Source organism: Cyprinodon tularosa, unplaced genomic scaffold (genome assembly GCF_016077235.1).
Source record: "Cyprinodon tularosa strain WSP-4 unplaced genomic scaffold, ASM1607723v1 ctg34, whole genome shotgun sequence".
NCBI classification, from domain to species: Eukaryota; Metazoa; Chordata; class Actinopteri; order Cyprinodontiformes; family Cyprinodontidae; genus Cyprinodon; species Cyprinodon tularosa.
The window spans coordinates 1072137-1092558 of record NW_024039052.1 but is presented as its reverse complement, the minus strand read 5'-3'; the positions used below and the strand labels follow the sequence as shown (position 1 = coordinate 1092558).

The 20422-nt window shown below is 37.6% G+C and overlaps 2 protein-coding genes across 5 annotated transcripts; one reads left to right on the top strand and one right to left on the bottom strand.

Annotated features, from left to right (window-relative positions):
• Positions 1–714: 714 nt before the first annotated feature.
• On the bottom strand, positions 715–12581 carry usp16 (ubiquitin specific peptidase 16). Of its 4 annotated transcripts, none has more exons than XM_038294422.1 (18): positions 12308–12581; positions 12115–12185; positions 11845–12038; positions 11657–11760; positions 11447–11559; positions 8682–8914; positions 8509–8604; positions 8292–8422; positions 8098–8185; positions 7212–7293; positions 7009–7100; positions 3722–3775; positions 3461–3628; positions 2694–3357; positions 2480–2574; positions 2302–2388; positions 2088–2220; positions 715–1280 (listed from the first exon to the last, which is right to left on the bottom strand). In XM_038294422.1, the coding sequence occupies exons 2-18, from the start codon at positions 12173–12175 to the stop codon at positions 1159–1161; spliced, it is 2517 nt and encodes an 838-aa protein (XP_038150350.1). In that variant the 5' UTR covers positions 12176–12185; positions 12308–12581; the 3' UTR covers positions 715–1158. The 4 variants fall into 4 exon arrangements, with proteins under 4 accessions (XP_038150350.1, XP_038150348.1, XP_038150351.1 ...); XM_038294420.1 differs by having other exon boundaries at positions 12115–12182; XM_038294423.1 differs by having other exon boundaries at positions 715–1277; positions 12115–12182.
• Positions 12582–13467: 886 nt separating this feature from the next.
• On the top strand, positions 13468–16171 carry rwdd2b (RWD domain containing 2B). Its single transcript, XM_038294403.1, has 4 exons — positions 13468–13765; positions 13855–13922; positions 15126–15494; positions 15586–16171. Exons 1-4 carry the CDS (start codon positions 13553–13555, stop codon positions 15836–15838), a joined length of 903 nt encoding a protein of 300 aa, XP_038150331.1. The 5' UTR covers positions 13468–13552; the 3' UTR covers positions 15839–16171.
• The last annotated feature ends 4251 nt before the right edge of the window (positions 16172–20422 follow it).

The window sequence follows — 20422 nt, the reverse complement described above, 5'->3', positions numbered from 1 at the left end:
ACCGCGTTTTTAATACCACCTTAGTGCTAACACACAAGGACCATGTTTTGCAAAATAATTATTGCCCAGTCTAGTTTAATAATCTCCCGTTGGTATTTAGGAGTAATTAAACCAACACAAATATTTTAATTCTTAAAGCTTCCAGGTTTGCCTCTCAAACCCATAGGAGCTCGACAAAAAGAAAAAGAACCATTGCAACTTTTTTTTTTATTCATAGAGAAGAAACCACAGGGATGTTCTTATTTTATTATTACTTATCTTATTCATTTATCTTTAATTTGGTCCATTGAATATGTTTAAAAACTTTATTTCCATCACATCTTTCAAATGAAACATCCAGAGAAGTGCCGTCTCCTGTCATGGTGAGTTTTTATATAATCTACAGCCTCTTAGAAGGTCTGAGTTGTTTAGCCATTTTGCCAATTGTAAGAAAAACTAATAACAGAATGAATGCAGATTTTTAATCCTTAGCCCATTACCAAATATTCATACACAGTGTAGTTTACATAGGTTTCAATTGCTCTGGTTCCTGCATCAGTGCCAGTAATCCAGTAATAGCTTATTGGTTCCCCATTGTTTAATTTACTTAAACTGCAGAGAATAATTAATGAGCAAAGTTGTGAAATTCTTAGTTTAAAGTATTTTTAAGATGCAAGTATGTTGGTAGGGCCCATTCTGCTTTACTTCAATTCACCCAAAAAAAACACACAAGAATGTAGAAAATAATGTATATTGTGAGAAAAATGATACACATAACTACAGACCAGTTGTTACTCAGTAAGATTTACTGTGCTATAAAAATTCCACATTTTGCCACTTTGTTTCAGTTAAATTCTCTGAAATCCTCCAACCTATAGCTGCACCTATCCTCATGTAACCCTGACAGGTTTCCTGTCAAAACTATTTCAATATCTCACCCCAAGGTGAAAAGTTGGCAGCCCTGTAAATGACAGATATACATTTTATAGATTTTCATTCACCTCTCCTGGTTGATTTAATGTTAATTATGAGTAAAATTACTCACATATTCAGCAGAGCACCTATACTAATGAACTCAAAACAAACTCAGTTTCAAAGTCCTGAATAAGATTTCTTGTGCAGTTTAATTTGAAGCAGCAGGTTTGGTCAGTCTTTCCTGAGTACATATGGACATAAAAGTTAGAGGAGTCTTTCGTAGAAGAGGAGGTAGGCTTGGCAGCTTTGAACTTTACTTTCACTGACAGGTTGAACACTTGTATCACTGATGTTGAACCAGGATCCTCTAGGGGGCTCTGCATCTGCTAAAAGAAAAATTTTTTTTTTTTTTTTTTTTTACCAAATTTAGAATGCTTTGCAAAAGTATGCATTCAATAAAGTTTTTCTGTAAAGTGAAGTTGAAACTAAGTTCATGCTTGGGTTTTAAAATTATTTCACAAACAAAAATCTAAAAAATGAGATATTTGGATTTGTATTCTGTCTCCTGAATGGAAATACTTTTTAAATCCATGTTTTGAAGTCTTTTGGTGCGTTTCTATTAGCTTTGCACATCAAAAGGCTGAAACTTACAAGCAGACTTCACTTCAAATCCACTAAAAGACGTTGAATAAGCTATTATAATTCATAAATATATTTAAATCCATTTGATTGTAGCGCTGGCAGCCTGCAAAGGGACAGACCCAGTCCCAGTCTCAATACTTTTAACATTTTTTCTTCCATGAGTTTAATTTAATGTTCCCAAAACCTCTGATTAGCATTGTGGTTCCTGCTAAAATTGATCAGCACCACTATATTGGAAAAGTATTCCAGTCTGATAAAAGCACCATAGTGGCATATGGGATTGACTGTTCTTGTCAGTTTCAAATATAAAGGAGACCGAATACAAATCATATGCAGATTTTTTTTAATTTTCATTAATAAAAAAATTAAGTCCTGCAAAGTTTTTTTCCTTTTTCACAATATTATCACATAGAAGGAAAAAAAGCACACAAAAAGACAAAACGCAGACATTTCTGGTACTAGGTTCAAGTGTTATGAACACCTTTAACAGGCACTAATAACTTCAAACAAATATAATTGTTTTCTTGAACGCCACTGTCAAATACACCTACCTTTTTTATCATTTAATGGAGATTTAGGTCGAACTTTTACATAGGCGGTGTAATGGCCTGACCTCATGGTCCCGCTGTGCTCTACGATGCCATACAGGCTATACAGAATCTGAGTGTCTCCTTCAGAGATATTCTGTGTGGGAGAAAACATTGGTTAGTCATTTCAAGATTGCTAGCTTATACAAAAATGGGAACAAATATTTCCAACACAAACCTTGCATTTGGTTGAACTATAAGGAGCAAGATCCAAAATCAAAGGAAACTGAACCTGTCTGTTCACTTTACAAATGCTGTATCCATTCTAGAGGGGGAAAAAAAATTGTGGTGATCAGATGCCTTAAAAAAATAGAATAAAATTTATTATTTAGATGTATTTTTATAAGCCGGCATGCCTGCTGAAATCTTTTCAAATGAAGGGTAAGTACAGGTGGTGGGGAGGAGATCAACATTTGCTTTAAGGCGTCGGTGTAGATGTTTTTTTCAGATCCTAAATCAATAGAAAAAAAAAAAAAAAACACAGGAAAATTTATTCATCATATAAAAAAATAAAAATAAAAAAGCTAAATTTCAACGTCTTATGTTAATATAGCGTGTAAACATTTGTACCTCCAGCTTTTTCTTTCCTCCTACGTTGCTTGGTGCAGGTGACACACAGCAAGCTGTTGTTCTGTGTGAGAGTTTCCACTTCGGTGAACTGAAAAAGGCAAGACTGCACCGAACACTCCTGTTTCTCTGGGCTTGTCCTGGTTGAGAGCGTGTCGAAGGCCGTCTCTGGGTCTTGGTTTATCACTGTATATTCCATATCCTCTGCAGCTTCGTCTTCGCTCTCCGCGGCCGGCTCCATGGCATCAGGGTCTATAAATGCGTCATCTAAATTCACCTGTTCCAGTTTATTTGCCAGCTGCGTGTCCAGTTCTCCTTCCAGATCCGCGTTCGACATTTCATTACAGGAAGCGCCGTCATGCGAGTGCTGTTCCTCTGACAAGACATTAAAACGGTTACTGACAGGAGAATCGGCTAACGAGACACTGTCAGTCACTGAATCCTTGTCCTCCTCTTTCTCCTGCTCGACAGCCTCATCCTGCTCAGATACACAGACAGGTTCAGGATCTTGTTCATTCAATGAGGCTTCGTCGCATGGCGCATCGTCCACGTTCTCTGCGTCTTTTGGATTTTCAGTTACATCAGTTGGTTCACCATTTGCATCGCTTGGAAATGTCAGATTTCCTAAAGTCTTTATGGTTTCAAGCTTCTGCTGCCGTTTTTGATGCTAAGAAAAGGGCAAAATATATATTTTAATTTATTCTTATACACCAGAAATTGTATTTATTGCAAACAAAAAAAAAAATATCCAAAGTGGTTCACTGGAATACCTTGGCTTGCTTCTTTGCCTGCTTTTTAGCTTTTTTTTGTTGATATTTGCTACCGGATCCAATTGAAGTGTCATCATTCCCTCTGGTCAAATCAGGGCTCTCTCTACCATCCTGACTTGACTCACTGGTCTTACGGTTTCCTTTTTTGGGGTTTTTCTTTCTGTAGGCCTGCGAAAGGTTTCCAAGAAGAGGCACAGACATGTCAACAGAAACTTAAAGATTAATATCAACACACAGAAAAAATAAAAACAACTCCTTCACCTCATCGGAAACAGGAAGAGAGAGATCCAAAAACATCTCTGTGACAACAGAAATCTGAAAGAAAGTGAGGGAGTAATGAGCGTTATCATATCCAGCAACAAGGGATGGTACTTTTTGTAAAATTAGAGCCAAAAACATCAATTACTTAATTCAATTTATGCATTTTATACAAAATGTATGTGAAGACCAACACAAAGTACAGTAATGAATGATTGAGAAGTGGAAGATGACAGAAATCCTTGTGCAGTTTGCATGTATATTCAGCCTCCTTTACTATGATACCCTCAATAATACTTATAATAGGTCAAATATAGTCTCAGTATTAATACAGCTGTTTTGTGCAGGAATGTGTTTTAGAAAATGCACACAGTAAGCTCACAAGCAGTATTGGGAAAATCAGGGAACATGGAAGACAGGTAAAGGACAAAGTTGTGGATACGTTTTAGCCAACAGTCAGATTTTTATCTAGGGTAAAACTGTTTTTATGTTTTAAACTCTTTCATCAGTTTTTAAACTTTTATTTCCAGCCATCTGGACTGCAATGCACTTTATTCAGGCATTAGCCCTCTCCCATCTGCAGCTAGTCCAAAACGTAGCGGCTCGTCTTTTAATGGGGACCGGAAAAAATCAACACATCATACTAATTCTTAGATCTCTGCACTGGCTCCCTGTTCAGTTTAGAAATTATTTTAAGATTTTGTGTGTTTGTGTTTAGAGCTTTGAATGGGATGGCTCCTCAATACATACATTACCAACCCTCTCCAGCACACGCTCTGAGGTCTGAGGGCCATCTACAGCTAATAGTGCCTAAGAAGAGGCTTAAAACCAGAAGGGACAGAGTCTTTTCTCTAGTTGGCCCCAGACTTTGGAATACTTTGCCCCTCTGTATACGAACAGCCTCCACAGTGGAGGGTTTGAAGTCTCATCATAAGGCCCGCTTTTACTTTTAACACCGCAGAATTGTGTGGTCCTCTGTGTCCTTTTTATTTATTTCTAAACTCTTCCTGCTTTTTTTGTGTGTGTTGGGTGGGTTGTATGTTTTAATGTACATCACATAGGAACCATTTTTGTTGTTAAATGTGCTATATAAACAAAGTGGATTGGATTGAGACAAGCAGCCAAGATCCAATGGCAACTCTGTTTGAACCAACACTGCATATTAGCCCAAACACACATGCTGCCCTCACCCTAAAACATGGTGGTGGCAGGGTTGTGCTGTGATGATACATTTCTATTTCAACTAGAGGAAAACTTATCATAGCTGATTAATAGAGCTACATTCAGATTAGATCTGGGAACTAGTGTAGAAGAGCACCTAATAGAAGTGCACTTCTTTCTATATGAATAGGTTTGAGTTATTTTGTAAAAACAAAGAAGCCAAAAATTCTGTATTTTGGGTCATTTTTAGAGACATACACCAAAACGGCTGAAGCTAAAAGGAAATTCTAGTTCATATTGACTCTTGATGGAGTGCTTAATACAAACACATAGGCTACCCTATAATGCATAGGCTACTTATATTTATAAAAAGGTAGAAACAACATGGAATGTAAGCTCTACTTTTGAGTTAGAATATCAATTAATATGAATATAAAATGAACACCAGTTGGTGATTTTATAGTGAATGTGTTCTTAGACTTAGACTTCCTTTATTGTCATTGCACAAAAAAACACAAGGTGAATCTTGACAACGAAATGTCGATTACTTGGCTACCAGTGTAACAGAGCTAAGACCTTATTCCTGCACAATAAATATGTTTTCTATAACTAAGAGCTAGCTATATACAGGGTAAAGTAGTATATACACTATATTGCCAAAAGTATTTGCTCACCTGCCTTGACTCACATATGAGCTTAAGTGACATCCCGTTCCTAATCCATAGGGTTCAATATGACGTCGGTCCACCCTTTGCAGCTAGAACAGCTTCAACTCTTCTGGGAAGGCTGTCCACAAGGTTTAGGAGTGTGTTTATGGGAATTTTTGACCATTCTTCCAGAAGCGCATTTGTGAGGTCGCACACTGATGTTGGACGAGAAGGCCTGGCTCTCAGTCTCCGCTCTAATTCATCCCAAAGGTGTTCTATCGGGTTGAGGTCAGGACTCTGTGCAGGCCAGTCAAGTTCATCCACACCAGACTCTGTCATCCATGTCTTTATGGACCTTGCTTTGTGCACTGGTGCACAGTCATGTTGGAAGAGGAAGGGGCCAGCTCCAAACTGTTCCCACAAAGTTGGGAGCATGGAATTGTCCAAAATGTCTTGGTATGCTGAAGCATTCAGAGTTCCTTTCACTGGAACTAAGGGGCCAAGCCCAGCTCCTGAAAAACAACCCCACACCATAATCCCCCCTCCACCAAACTTTACACTTGGCACAATGCAGTCAGACAAGTACCGTTCTCCTGGCAACCGCCAAACCCAGACCCGTCCATCAGATTGCCAGATGGAGAAGCGCGATTCGTCACTCCAGAGAACGCGTCTCCACTGCTCTAGAGTCCAGTGGCGGCGTGCTTTACACCACCGCATCCGACGCTTTGCATTGCACTTGGTGATGTATGGCTTGGATGCAGCTGCTCGACCATGGAAACCCATTCCATGAAGCTCTCTGCGCACTGTTCTTGAGCTAATCTGAAGGCCACATGAAGTTTGGAGGTCTGTAGTGATTGACTCTGCAGAAAGTTGGCGACCTCTTCGCACTATGCGCTTCAGCATCCGCTGACCCCGCTCCGTCAGTTTACGTGGCCTACCACTTCGTGGCTGAGTTGCTGTCGTTCCCAAACACTTCCATTTTCTTATAATACAGCTGACAGTTGACTGTGGAATATTTAGGAGCGAGGAAATTTCACGACTGGATTTGTTGCACAGGTGGCATCCTATCACAGTTCCACGCTGGAATTCACTGAGCTCCTGAGAGCGACCCATTCTTTCACAAATGTTTGTAAAAACAGTCTGCATGCCTAGGTGCTTGAATTTATACACCTGTGGCCATGGAAGTGATTGGAACACCTGATTCCAATAATTTGGATGGGTGAGCAAATACTTTTGGCAATATAGTGTATATATATATATATATATATATATATATATATATATATATATATATATATATATATATATATATATATATATATATATATATATATATATATATATATATATATATATATATACACACACACACACACACATATATATTGCACTGAGTTATTGCAAGAAGAAGACAAAACTAAACTAAGGTGCATGTATCGTCCATGTCCATGCGGGGTGGGTGTTCTGTGCTGCAATTCTTACCGTTTTGCACTGCTGGCACATTATTGTGCTGGTCGTTTCACCACCAAACACATGGTCCACAAAGTTTTTAGGAACTCCATTTTTCTCATACTCTGAAAAAGGAATAACACTGTAAGATGCCTCTGTTTCCTAAAAAAACGGCTAATGACTAAGAACATTTTTTTAATGCTTATAAAACTGAAGACAAGACTGAACTAACTTACCTTTAACTACAGCTTTTAGCTCGTCTTCATCTGCACCTTTACTTGATTGTTTTAAACTCTCCATTATTCCTGTGCTTACTCTCTGCAGAAGGTATTCAAACAAAAAAATTAAAACTATAAGGAGAGCAAAATACACAGTAGATGTAAGATAAATAAAATGATATGTTTTGTTACACAGATTAACCTTAAAACTTTTGCTTTGTGATTGTTGAGCAGCACATTCTATAAGCTCTCTAAATCTGAGAAAGATACATTTTAGGTTGTTAAGCACCATTTTTCTGTATACTTAGTATGGGACATTAAAAAGAATCTCAATCCTCCTAATGATTAATTAGAATAGAAAATCCCTTTATTGTCCTACAATGGGGAAATTCTGGTGTTTACAGCAGCTAAAAGATTATAAATACTGTGCACCTGGATAATAAATAACCACTATACGGCTATGGACATTTTTACAGTAATGGTTATTTAAGAATAGCAGCAACATCAGAGATGTGCAAAAGAACAGCAGCATTTTATTTAACTGACTGAGGTAGAAACTTCAAAATCAGTGTAAATTTAACAGCTTATTGAGGTTTTTGGGAACAGTGGTGGTTATAGAGTCCAGCAGCTGTTTGGAAGAAAGAATCTGTGATAACACTCCCTGGTGCATTTACGGTGCAGCAGTCTGTCACTGAAAGAGCTGTCCAGTTCTGCAACAGCTTCATGCATCGGGTGGGAAACAGTATCCAACGGAGATGATAATTTAGTTAAGATCCTAAATTAACATCACTGTTGGATAATGTTTTTCACCCCATGCTTTAAACAAATATTTATTTAATTTTACTCAATAAAAAATATTTAAAACTACTGATTTTGGTGGAAATGCTGAAAATTGAAAGCATACTTTAAGCTCCTCAGCTCTCATCCCATCCAGCAGGTACCGCAGCAGCTCCTGGCTGTCTTGCTGCTGAAATCCTTTAAACCTGGCAGCCCTGCAGAGATGAAAGGAATAATAAACAACTTCTAATGTATCCAAGGACAAAATTACAAATAAAGCACAAGGATCCAACTACTCTGCATAATAGTTACAGAACTTACTTTTTACAAACTTGTGAGAACAACTCGCGAGGCGTTACCACACCCTTTTTGGACTCCTGGATCTCATTGAGTAGTTTACACATAGCCAATGTTAGAGATCCAGGCTGATCTAATGGCACTGATATAGGCTCCTGTAATCACAATAAATGATTTGATTAAGGTGTAAAAATGGAGGTTTATGTGATTTATGAATTGGTTAAGCAGAGTGAAAACACACCAGACCCAAAGAGGGATCAGGTTGAATGTCGAGGATCATTTTCTCTTCTGTTATTTTGTTGAGGATTTGTCTCAGAAGCTGAGTTTGTGAAAGATTCTGGAAAAGAAAGTCACAGATAAAAAAAACATGGAGCTCTGACATCTCCCCGAGTTATGATCGGCTAAGGGCCTTACCTGCAGGACTGCGTTGAAGAAACAAGTGTTTCCAAGGTTGCTCAGCCCTTTGACTGGAACACTGTCATTTTCTTCAACTGTGTTGTGGGTTGGAGATTTTCCAACATTCTCTTTTTTGATGTTTTTCCGCTGTTTATTCCTGGTGTCTTTGTTTTCCTTGTCCTCACCATCTTCTGGGTTTACAGTTTCTGTCTCCTGTTTAACCTCCAACACATCCACATCCTCCTTCACTCCTGAATTTAAAAAAAAAGTAAATAGATACTGCATGTCATTTTTTTATTTGGATTTAAAACATCCTCTGTGTGCTTCTCTCAGTAAGCTTGAGAATTAACTTAAATGGAAGTATATTGATGCATTATTTAATTCAAGATGAGCTAAGATGTAGTCTTTGCAGCCTTTAGAAGTCTATAGCACACATGAAAAAAATATATCACTATTACAAAAGCTTTAAAATGAAAATCTATGAAAGTTTTGGCAAATGCTTATTTAATGACAATTCTACATCATGTTTTATTCAAAAGATAACAGAATAACTGCATTAAAGAAAACCTAGCACATCTAATTAGTCTTACTACTTTTTCTAAATACTAAATGAACAAAGAATTTTTTGGGCAGCTACAAGAATTTCCTTATACAGGTGCTGGTCATAAAATTAGAATATCATGAAAAAGTAGATTGATTTCAGTAATTCCATTTAAAAAGTGAAACTTGTATATTATATTCATACATTACATACAAACTCATATATTTCAGATGTTTATTTTGTTTAATTTTGATGATTACAAATGACAACAAATGAAAATCTCAAATTCATCATATCAGAAAATTAGAATATTACTGAAGACCAATAAAAACAAAGGATTTATAGAAATGTTGGCCAACTGAAAAGTATGAACATGAAAAGTATGAGCATGTACAGCACTCAGTATTTAGTTGGGCCTCCTTTGGCCTGTATTACTGCAGCAATGCGGCGTGGCATGGAGTCGATCAGTCTGTGGCACTGCTCAGGTGTTATGATAGCCCAGGTTGCTCTAATAGTGGCTTTTAGCTCTTCTGAATTGTTGGGTCTGGTGTATTGCATCTTCTTCTTCACAATACCCCATAGATTTTCTATGGGGTTAAGGTCAGGAGAGTTTGCTGGCCAATTAAGAACAGGGATACCATGGTCCTACAACCAGGTACTGGTAGCTTTGGCACTGTGTGCAGGTGCCAAGTCCTGTTGGAAAATGAAATCTGCATCTCCAAAAAGTTGGTCAGCTGCAGGAAGCATGAAGTGCTCTAAAACTTCCTGGTATGTGGCTGCGTTGACCCTGGACCTCAGAAAACACAATGGACCAACACCAGCAGATGACATGGCACCCCAAACCATCACTGACTGTGGAAACTTTACACTGGACTTCAAGCAACGTGGATGAAGTGCCTCTCTTCTTTTCCTCCAGACTCTGGGACCTTGATTTCCAAAGGAAATGCAAAATTTACTTTCATCAGAGAACATGACTTTGGACCACTCACCAGCAGTCCAGTCCTGTTTCTCTTTAGCCCAGGCAAGACGCTTCTGACGCTGCCTGTGGTTCAAGAGTGGCTTGACACAAGGAATGCAACAGCAGAAACCCATGTCTTTCATACGTCTGTGTGTGGTGGTTCTTGAAGCACTCACTCCAGCTGCAGTCCACTCTTTGTGAATCTCCCCCACATTTTTGAATGGGTTTTGTTTCACAATCCTCTCCAGGGTGCGGTTATCTCTCTTGCTTGTACACTTTTTTCGACCACATCTTTTCCTTCCCTTCGCCTCTCTATTAATGTGCTTGGACACTGAGCTCTGTGAACAGCCAGCCTCTTTAGCGATGACCTTTTGTGTCTTGCCCTCCTTGTGCAAGGTGTCGATGGTCGTCTTTTGGACAACTGTCAAGTCAGCAGTCTTCCCCATGATTGTGTAGCCTATAGAACTAGACTGAAAGACCATTTAAAGGCTTTTGCAGGTGGTTTGAGTTAATTAGCTGATTAGAGTGTGGCACCAGGGTCCATCAATTTTGAACCTTTTCACAATATTCTAATTTTCTGATATGATGAATTTGAGATTTTCATTTGTTGTCATTTGTAATCATCAAAATTAAACAAAATAAACATCTGAAATATATGAGTTTGTATGTAATGTATGAATATAATATACAAGTTTCACTTTTTAAATGGAATTACTGAAATCAATCTACTTTTTCATGATATTCTAATTTTATGACCAGCACCTGTATAAGAACCTATGACTAAAAAACAAACAAAAATAAACAAGATACTAAGTATTTATTAATGCTACAGTTGAAAAATAAAGTAATATCGAGGTTACCTATAACATTTATGCACATTTGAATATGAAACAGAAATTCTTATAACAACTAGTATGTTTAGTACCAGTTAAGACAATGGTGTTTGGTGTTCCTTAGGTGTGCACATCAAAAGTGTTTGTGTTTTGCAATTTTCACACAGTTGGATTTGTCTTTAATGTAAGCAACAGAAAAGTATCATAGTCTTTCAGGCAGCTGATTGGCTGTTTACAACAATAGACTGGAGAGGTACAGTTACTTCATTTAAAAATGTATATGCATGAATGGTATGACCCATATCTTAAGAGTTTGAGGATGTCTGTATCCCTCTAAACATTAACCCCATTCCTGAATGACACTAGTTAAGAAAAGATTCTGGAATCTGTGGATTCAGATACATGAGGGAGACATATTTGTTTATACATCTAAATATCTACTAATACATACTTTTCTGTGGTCTCTTCATGGGATCTGTGGAGATCTGCTTGTTCAGGTTTTTCACCAGCTGTGCCAGTTGCCCTGTACTTGAATATGTGACCTCATCATCACATAGGTAACACCTTAAAGAAAATATTTTCAAAAAACAGGCAGTGATTTAATCATATTAAAAGACATATTTTTCCTTGTTATTTACACACACAAAAAAAACAGGCTCACCATACGCTCAAGTTGTCCAAACTAACCACCAGGCAATGTGGATCTGAGCGAGGAGTTTCATAATGTTTGATGGCATGTTGGTTCTCAGAATGCCTCCCGCATCCCTGACAAGATCAATTGAGACATTAATTTAAAAAGATTATACACATAAATAAAATCAGCTGAATGAAGGGCTCCTACAAACTCACCCTATGCCCACATTTCAAGCACATCCATACACCAACGGTTTCCTTTTCCTCTGATTCCTCTGGTTCAGTCTGGCAGATATTTTCTTTATTCTCCTCATGCTTACAATCTTGACAATTGGTCCAATCAGAAACAGCAGACAGTTTCTTCAGAAGAGTTTGGTCAGTACCTTTCCTGATATGTCTGCAGGATGGACCTAAACAATAAATAATTTGTTGTTGTTTTCTTTTCCAGTTGTTGAATAAGTTAAAATGTGTGATTTCTGTATTTACCAGACAGATCAATGTCCTCATCCTCTCTGAAGCTCCTGTTTTTCCCCCTCTTCTTTCCCATTCTTTATCTGCTTTAGACAGGCATGCAGAAGAGCCAGCATATAAGATTTTAAGGCCACGTTGCTGTTGCGTTCAATGTCTGGGACATTCCATAAGGAAATAATGTGACAGCAGAGATACAAAATCAACTTACTGTTAAAGGCAGAGGCTTAAGCTTTGGCCGTTTTCAGTTTCGTTTACTTTGTTCAAATGAGTTCCTTTGTCCGGACATAATTGACTATTTCTCCAGATTAAAGAAAAGCGAGCAGAGGCGGTTTCTATCTGTGGCTGTTTGCAGTCGGTATAAATCAAAACGCTTCGCTAAATAGGCTAAAAAACGCGAGATGACACACGTGCGGTGTAGAGGGGAACAAAAATGCGATGCGTGTAAAAGAAAAGAAGACACATGAACTACTGCACGATCTTCCTATCGTACGTCAATCTTGCCCCCATGTTGTGAGTGGCAATTTTTCTTATGTCTTTAGGCCGGTGCAGTTTCAGTACTCAAAACCAGGTATTCTGCACCTTTCAATTCATTAGCCTGGAAGATATCTGGGGAATTGAAATGTATACTGGAAAGAAGCAGGATACTGACTGTTGAGGACTTGGGGTTCTAAGCTCCTGACAGCAGTATGTGAAAGAAAAAAATAGTATATATTCTGGTAAAGGCCAGAGTTGGGTAATGAAAGTCCAGAGATCAGTTCTCATTATGTGCATTTGAGTAATAGACAGGGACACATGTTAAATTAAAATCACCTGGTTAAATGAAAGCGAAAAAGGAAATCTTATCTGCCTTCCCAAAGCTCCTTTCATAACCACTTTTGACCCTTCCAAAGGTGAAGGAATAAGGACAGGAGCTACAATTGACCCAAATTCAGAATCAGCCAGCGTTTCTACCTTCTGAACCAAAGTCCACAATTAAAAATTAATATAATAATAATAATAATAATAATAATAATAATAATAATAATAATAATAATTAATTAATAAAATAATTGAAAAACCTTCCTGGATGGGAAGAGAAACATCTTCAAACTTGGTAACCAAGTCCAGTGGATTTTTTTTTTTGTAATAATAATAATAATAATAAAGGAGCTATTCAAAAAGAAATCATATGATGATTTTTACATTTGAGGAAAACTCTTCAATGAACAAATAGCATTGTTCATGAAACATGTTTTTGAAAAAAAAAAAGAGTAATTTTTATTTATTTATTTTTTTTTTTTTCCGGAAAAACGTGCCACTCACAACATGGCGAATGCACGGCCACGGCTCGTTATCAACAAATGGGACACGAAGAATTTTGTCAATTTCCTGTGTGCACCACTTTTAAAGTTCCGACTTGAAACTATTTTGGGAGATTTCCGAGTCCAAATGATTTAATGTCATTTTTTAAAACATGTCTTACAAGGAGTGGGCCGAGTCGCAGCTGGCCGAGGTAGAGCTGCTAACCAGCATGTTTCCCGGTGAGGACGAGCTGGACCTCACCGACCAGCTGGCTCTGGCGGACCTCAGGAGCTACGTGGAAAACTCGGCTTCTGGAGACAAGCCTTCTCCCTCCAGACCCCAGTTTTTAATTAAACAGAGGCTCCACTCTTCCGTTATGAATGGGGTAATGCGCCTGTAACAATCACCTAATAATATTATAGTTGCTTGTTTTATGCTTCAATTCTTTACTTTGTTGTTTCATCTTGTTCTTAGACTGAATTTATTCTGTCCTGTGCCTACCCGTCTGAATACCCCAGTGTGTTGCCGGATATAACAGTAAGGTACGTTTTTCCACTCTGGATATGTGATTAAATATGATATTATGTGAATAGAATTTGGAAAAATAACAAAACTTTATTACAACATATCTATTCAATTCAGTTCTTTTATGTAGCTCCAATTCACAAAACATGACATCTCAAGGCACTTTACAATTCAACCAGATCATACAGTCAAATTAATTCAAAGTTTTCTATTTAAGGAAAATCAGTTGATTGCATCAAGTCTAATACAATCCCTCACACTAAACATGCTTGTAGCGACAGTGGAGAGAAAAAAAAATCCCTAGCTGTTATATAATACCTGCACAGCTTCCGCATTCTATAATTGCAACCACAAACTTCTCTAAATCTTAACTAAAAAAACACAAAATTATGCTCTTGGCTCAGAAGGGAAGCTCTACATAGTTTAGATAATGTATTACAAATAAAAATGGGGCCATATACAAAGCGGATTTGTGCATAGCCCTTGTAGTAAACTAATTTAGAAGTGTGTTATGTATTATGACTATAAATAGAACTGTGCTGAGGAGGCATTAAGAGGTTTCTAAGATAATCTATACCTGGATAAACAGATCTATGAACACCAGTAAACAGATGGAAGTAAAAGCTAAATGGTAAAGTTTAATACAGAGTTGGGTCGATAATCAGTATCCAAAGAAGGGCTGAAACAATTAATCGGATTAATTGCGATTATTGTCAACTAATTTAGTAAACGATTAATCGTTAACTGGATTGTAGAGACTATAAAACATGCCATTAGCTGACAGAGCAACCCACCTTTAGCAGCAATTTTAACAAATTTATTTTAAAAAATTCACATTTTGCATTTAAGATAGAAAAACTTTTCGTCTGTCATGTGCTCTATCCAGATCTCAAGTGGAAAAGTTTTAGTTTTCACCTGGTTTTATTTTATAAAAAGTCTTTTTTAAGGAACGTTTTTCTATCTGATTATTAATCGAATAATCGTTAAAAATAATAGACAGATTAATAAATTTACAAAATAATCGTTAGTTGCAGCCCTGTTTTAACTGTAAAACTTACAACTTTGGAAATCACCCCATTTGCAATATAAATACATACACATGTTCCTTCCAAATCTTTGCTTTTGGCTGTTTCATATTTAAATCCTGAGCTCCAGCGTCGAATTGTGTGGAACTTTAAGATGAAAATAATTGGTAAAAGTTTTTTTTTTTTTATGTCTAGGTGTTCAGCTCTTAGCAGAGCCCAGCAGACAGAAATCCAGACAGACCTCAATAAATACCTGATTGAAAACTGCCAGGGAGAATTATGTGTGCTTGCTGCTGTGGACTGGGTGAAAGAAAACCTTGAGCATTTCATCAAGATGAGCTTATCAACAGCACAGGCTCCTAAACCTGAGTCTGCTTCTCAACCCTCACAAGAAGCGTTTAGCCGACTGTGGATCTACAGTCACCACATCTACAACAAGTCAAAGAGGAAGAACATCTTGGAGTGGTCAAAGGAGTTGGGCCTTTCGGGGTTCAGCATGCCTGGAAAGCCTGGCATTGTGTGTGTTGAAGGCCCTAAGTCAGCCTGTGAGGAGTTTTGGTCCAGGTACCTTTACTACTCCTATTTTTGCAAACTTTGCAACAGAGCAAATGTAATTATTGTTTCAAGCATTTGTTTTTTTTCTTTTTTACTTCAGAGTGAAGGTTCTGACTTGGAAGAAGATCATGATTCGACACAGAGAGGATATTACCCTTAATCACCACGGCGAGGACAGCACGCCTGTTGAGAGTATAGACTCCTTACGCAAATTTACAGGCTTTGAAGAGGCGATGTTTGACCCTCATGGGAATAGAGGCAATCACATGGACCTTGGACAGCTCTACCAGTTCTTAAATGAGAAAGGATGCTGTGATGTCTTTCAGATGTATTTTGGTATCGAAGGCAGGTAGAAATCAATGCCATAGATCAGGTCTCAGTTAAAGTTAAATTCAATTATTTTTAATTTGTTTATCAAAGAAGCCTCAATGGTGAAAATACAGAAAAAATCTTGTTTAGAGATTGTGTATTCATTTTGGTTATATTTAATTCCAACTAAAAAGGATTTATAATGATTTAAATCCCTTAAAGTTCATTTTTTTTGTGTTTCAGAATAATATAATTTTGCTTCAAATCAAATTTTGCCTTTGGTGTTTTCTTCCTTAAAAAGCCTGGTGGCTGTTTTGAAGTTTTTAATAACATGTTTGTAAAACCTGCGCAAAAAATAAAACTTCATATACATAGGATGTCAGTTTTTGTCTTTGCAAAAAATTAAACTTATGTTAGCCCATTTTCTCTCTCATTGTTTGGTTTTTAGATTAAGCTGTATCATTCCAAGGTGTATCTTTATAAGATGCATCCAGAGGAGGTCTCCTGTTTTTAATGTTCCACCATCAACCAGCGTCTAGGAAACATGCCAACACTTCATCCACAACCTGTAAAGATATAGAGCTAAAAAAAGAGCAACTAACAAATGTGCTAACTCCTCACATCAGATACTCTTACCTTCATAATAGCTCTACAATGCTCTAATAATGAAAATGAAATGAGACAGAAGCAGCTTTTTTTCCTAGACTGTCTGTTGAACCAAAAGTAGAAAACTTTTCTGGGGAGTCCGACACTTTGCTAGAATAACTGGCTTTTGCATCAATATAACTTGCCTTCTTACTTTTACTTACAACTGATTACTTTTTTAATGTGAAATGCAAATTTTTATACTCTTATTCTGATTTTTTTTATTTATTCTCTTCCCACCCCTTTAAAGAGCATTTTATATAATATAGTTTGGTTGTTTGAAAAAATTTAATATGAGGTTTGGAAAAGGGACGTCAAATTCCTTGTTTGTGTTCAAAAACCTGGCCAATAAAGCTGTTTCTGATTCTTTTAAAATAAAATAAAAAAATAATGAGGTTTTGATGCAGTTCAAACTATTGAACTTCCATAGATTTTATTACAACTACACTATATTGCCAAAAGTATTTGCTCACCTGCCTTGACTCACATATGAGCTTAAGTGACATCCCGTTCCTAATCCATAGGGTTCAATATGACGTCGGTCCACCCTTTGCAGCTAGAACAGCTTCAACTCTTCTGGGAAGGCTGTCCACAAGGTTTAGGAGTGTGTTTATGGGAATTTTTGACCATTCTTCCAGAAGCGCATTTGTGAGGTCGCACACTGATGTTGGACGAGAAGGCCTGGCTCTCAGTCTCCGCTCTAATTCATCCCAAAGGTGTTCTATCGGGTTGAGGTCAGGACTCTGTGCAGGCCAGTCAAGTTCATCCACACCAGACTCTGTCATCCATGTCTTTATGGACCTTGCTTTGTGCACTGGTGCACAGTCATGTTGGAAGAGGAAGGGGCCAGCTCCAAACTATTCCCACAAAGTTGGGAGCATGGAATTGTCCAAAATGTCTTGGTATGCTGAAGCATTCAGAGTTCCTTTCACTGGAACTAAGGGGCCAAGCCCAGCTCCTGAAAAACAACCCCACACCATAATCCCCCCTCCACCAAACTTTACACTTGGCACAATGCAGTCAGACAAGTACCGTTCTCCTGGCAACCGCCAAACCCAGACCCGTCCATCAGATTGCCAGATGGAGAAGCGCGATTCGTCACTCCAGAGAACGCGTCTCCACTGCTCTAGAGTCCAGTGGCGGCGTGCTTTACACCACCGCATCCGACGCTTTGCATTGCACTTGGTGATGTATGGCTTGGATGCAGCTGCTCGACCATGGAAACCCATTCCATGAAGCTCTCTGCGCACTGTTCTTGAGCTAATCTGAAGGCCACATGAAGTTTGGAGGTCTGTAGTGATTGACTCTGCAGAAAGTTGGCGACCTCTTCGCACTATGCGCGTCAGCATCCGCTGACCCCGCTCCGTCAGTTTACGTGGCCTACCACTTCGTGGCTGAGTTGCTGTCGTTCCCAAACACTTCCATTTTCTTATAATACAGCTGACAGTTGACTGTGGAATATTTAGGAGCGAGGAAATTTCACGACTGGATTTGTTGCACAGGTGGCATCCTATCACAGTTCCACGCTGGAATTCACTGAGCTCCTGAGAGCGACCCATTCTTTCACAAATGTTTGTAAAAACAGTCTGCATGCCTAGGTGCTTGAATTTATACACCTGTGGCCATGGAAGTGATTGGAACACCTGATTCCAATAATTTGGATGGGTGAGCAAATACTTTTGGTAATATAGTGTATGTTGTTTCTTGTAATAAAACTAGTGCTGCGCCGATGCCCGATAACTGGCTGTGCAGTATTGGCCGATACCATCTGTTTGAAATTGATGTGTGTGTGTGTGTATATGAAGCACTGCATACTACTTGGATGTAAAATAATTGCCATCATGGCTTTGTCAAGCTGCTGCCTACCTTTGTGAAGCAGGAAAAAGACTTATACAAAGTGAATCCAGTAGAACTTTTTATTGCCGACCTGGAATGGGTGACAATAGTTGAATAAACTTGGCTCTCAAAATGGTATTGGTGCCCTATTTGTTGGTATTCGCCGATACCGATACCACCATTTTAGTGCTGGATCGGGGGCCTGTCCGATACTGGTATCAGTACACTAGTTAAAACTCACCTGAACCAGTCAGAAGGGAATTATTTAGGTAAAGCACAGAAAGAATCAAGATTGTTTATTCTCGTTATGAAACTGTACTATTTTTGAGACCTCTAGCTTAAAAAATCCTAATAAAACACTCTTAAAATATAAGTATATAATATGGAATATTTTTGTCCATAAAAGAAAGCTGCAGCCAATTATAGTCTATAAAATGGTTTGATAATACTTCTGGTGGTCAGTAGTGGTTTGTGTGATAGGGTGTGAGTGTTTGACTACAGGGATTGTTTACACAGATCTGGGGGGAAAAAAGCTTTTCGCATTTCTGTTCAGTCTGGATTCAATGTTTTTTGTGCTGTTTTTACAAAGGAAGTGGTACAAATATCGTACGGCCTGGGTGGGTGGGCCTGGTCCTTTTCTGGAGGAGAGCAGCACAAGCTGAGAAAGAATTGGAAAGCAGCATAATACAGTCTCCTGTGGGGGGTGCGATGATTGCACACCCACACTCACTAAAAGCAATGTGTGGTTTAATGATATTGATATTTTGGTGCTTGACTTGCTAACAAACTGTTTTGACCTCGCAGGTTTCTCAGTCGCTTGGGTGCATTTCCGACATCCATATTTACATTTGCACAACAGTTAGTGCTGTTTTCTAACCATTTAGTACAAATTGCAAAACATAGTTGTTAACAGAAATCTCAACTCATGACTTAGACCTTTTTTCTCTCAGTGTTGCGCTTGCTGCAGATATATAAATGTGTTATCCACATAAACTCAGAACACACTAAACATTATATCTTATAACATTTCATTTTTCACAAACAATTTACATAATTGTAGATACATAAAGTTCAATATGGCGTATACATAAAAAACTGAAATTTTATGTGGTAAAAGTAAATAACAAACAAACTATGCTTTTTTTTTCTTTTATGTGCTCCAATATTGGGCTCCATTGCACAAAATTAGAAGGTTTCACATTTGGCCTTTTTTCTTTTCAGACTCTGAATCCTAAACGTAAAACTGTGACAGGCCAAATTCAATGTTATGAGTCATGTGCAATGTTGTGGAAATCTCTTATAATGTTAAACTGCAGTGTGTTGCTTGTGAAAAAAATCTTAATGAATAGGAATGTGTGAAATGTTTTTTAAAAAGTGTGTATTAGAATTGCATCTAAAGAAAGGAGCAGGAAGGTTCAAGGGGTTGATGCATAAATTAGATACTGTGGTATTTGTGCTTCAAGTCTACCATTTGTTGAGTGTAAAAATCGAGAAAAACTATCATAGCCATTTAAACACTGAAGAGCTCACCGTAAAACAGTACAATGAATGAAAATCATAAATCATGACTTTTTCTCTTCAGTGTTACACTTGTTACAGACATTACTTCATTTTTTATATACTCGCTAAATACACAAAAGCAGTACATTTTAGTACACAATAAATTAGATCCAACCAACAAAATTGAAAACAATGCTACACATACAAAAGAAAGAAATTTACACATGTACATGTGTAAACAGCAAAAACAAAACAAAAACACTATGCTGTATCCTGCGAAGTGCTCCAATGTTGGCTTTCAATGCACTAAAAAGAGAAGGTCTCATTATTTTTTTTATGCATTTAACATTACTGGCCTTTTTTCTGCTCAAACTTTGATTGTTAATTTTAAAATTTTGTGACAGGAACTGGCCTGTGTGATAAGATGTGGAAAGTCAGATTGCTTTTATAATTTTGAATGATAGATTGCTTCTTTTGAAGATATTTTACTTGACAAAACTATGTTAAATGCACAAGAATTGTGTCTCATTTTTTTCTTTTCTTTTCTTTCTTCTTATTTTTTTCATTTTCCTTTTTACAAAAGTGTGTTTTAGAACCAAACCTACAAAAGAGAGCAAGAATTGTGTTTATAGTTTAGCAGAACTGGT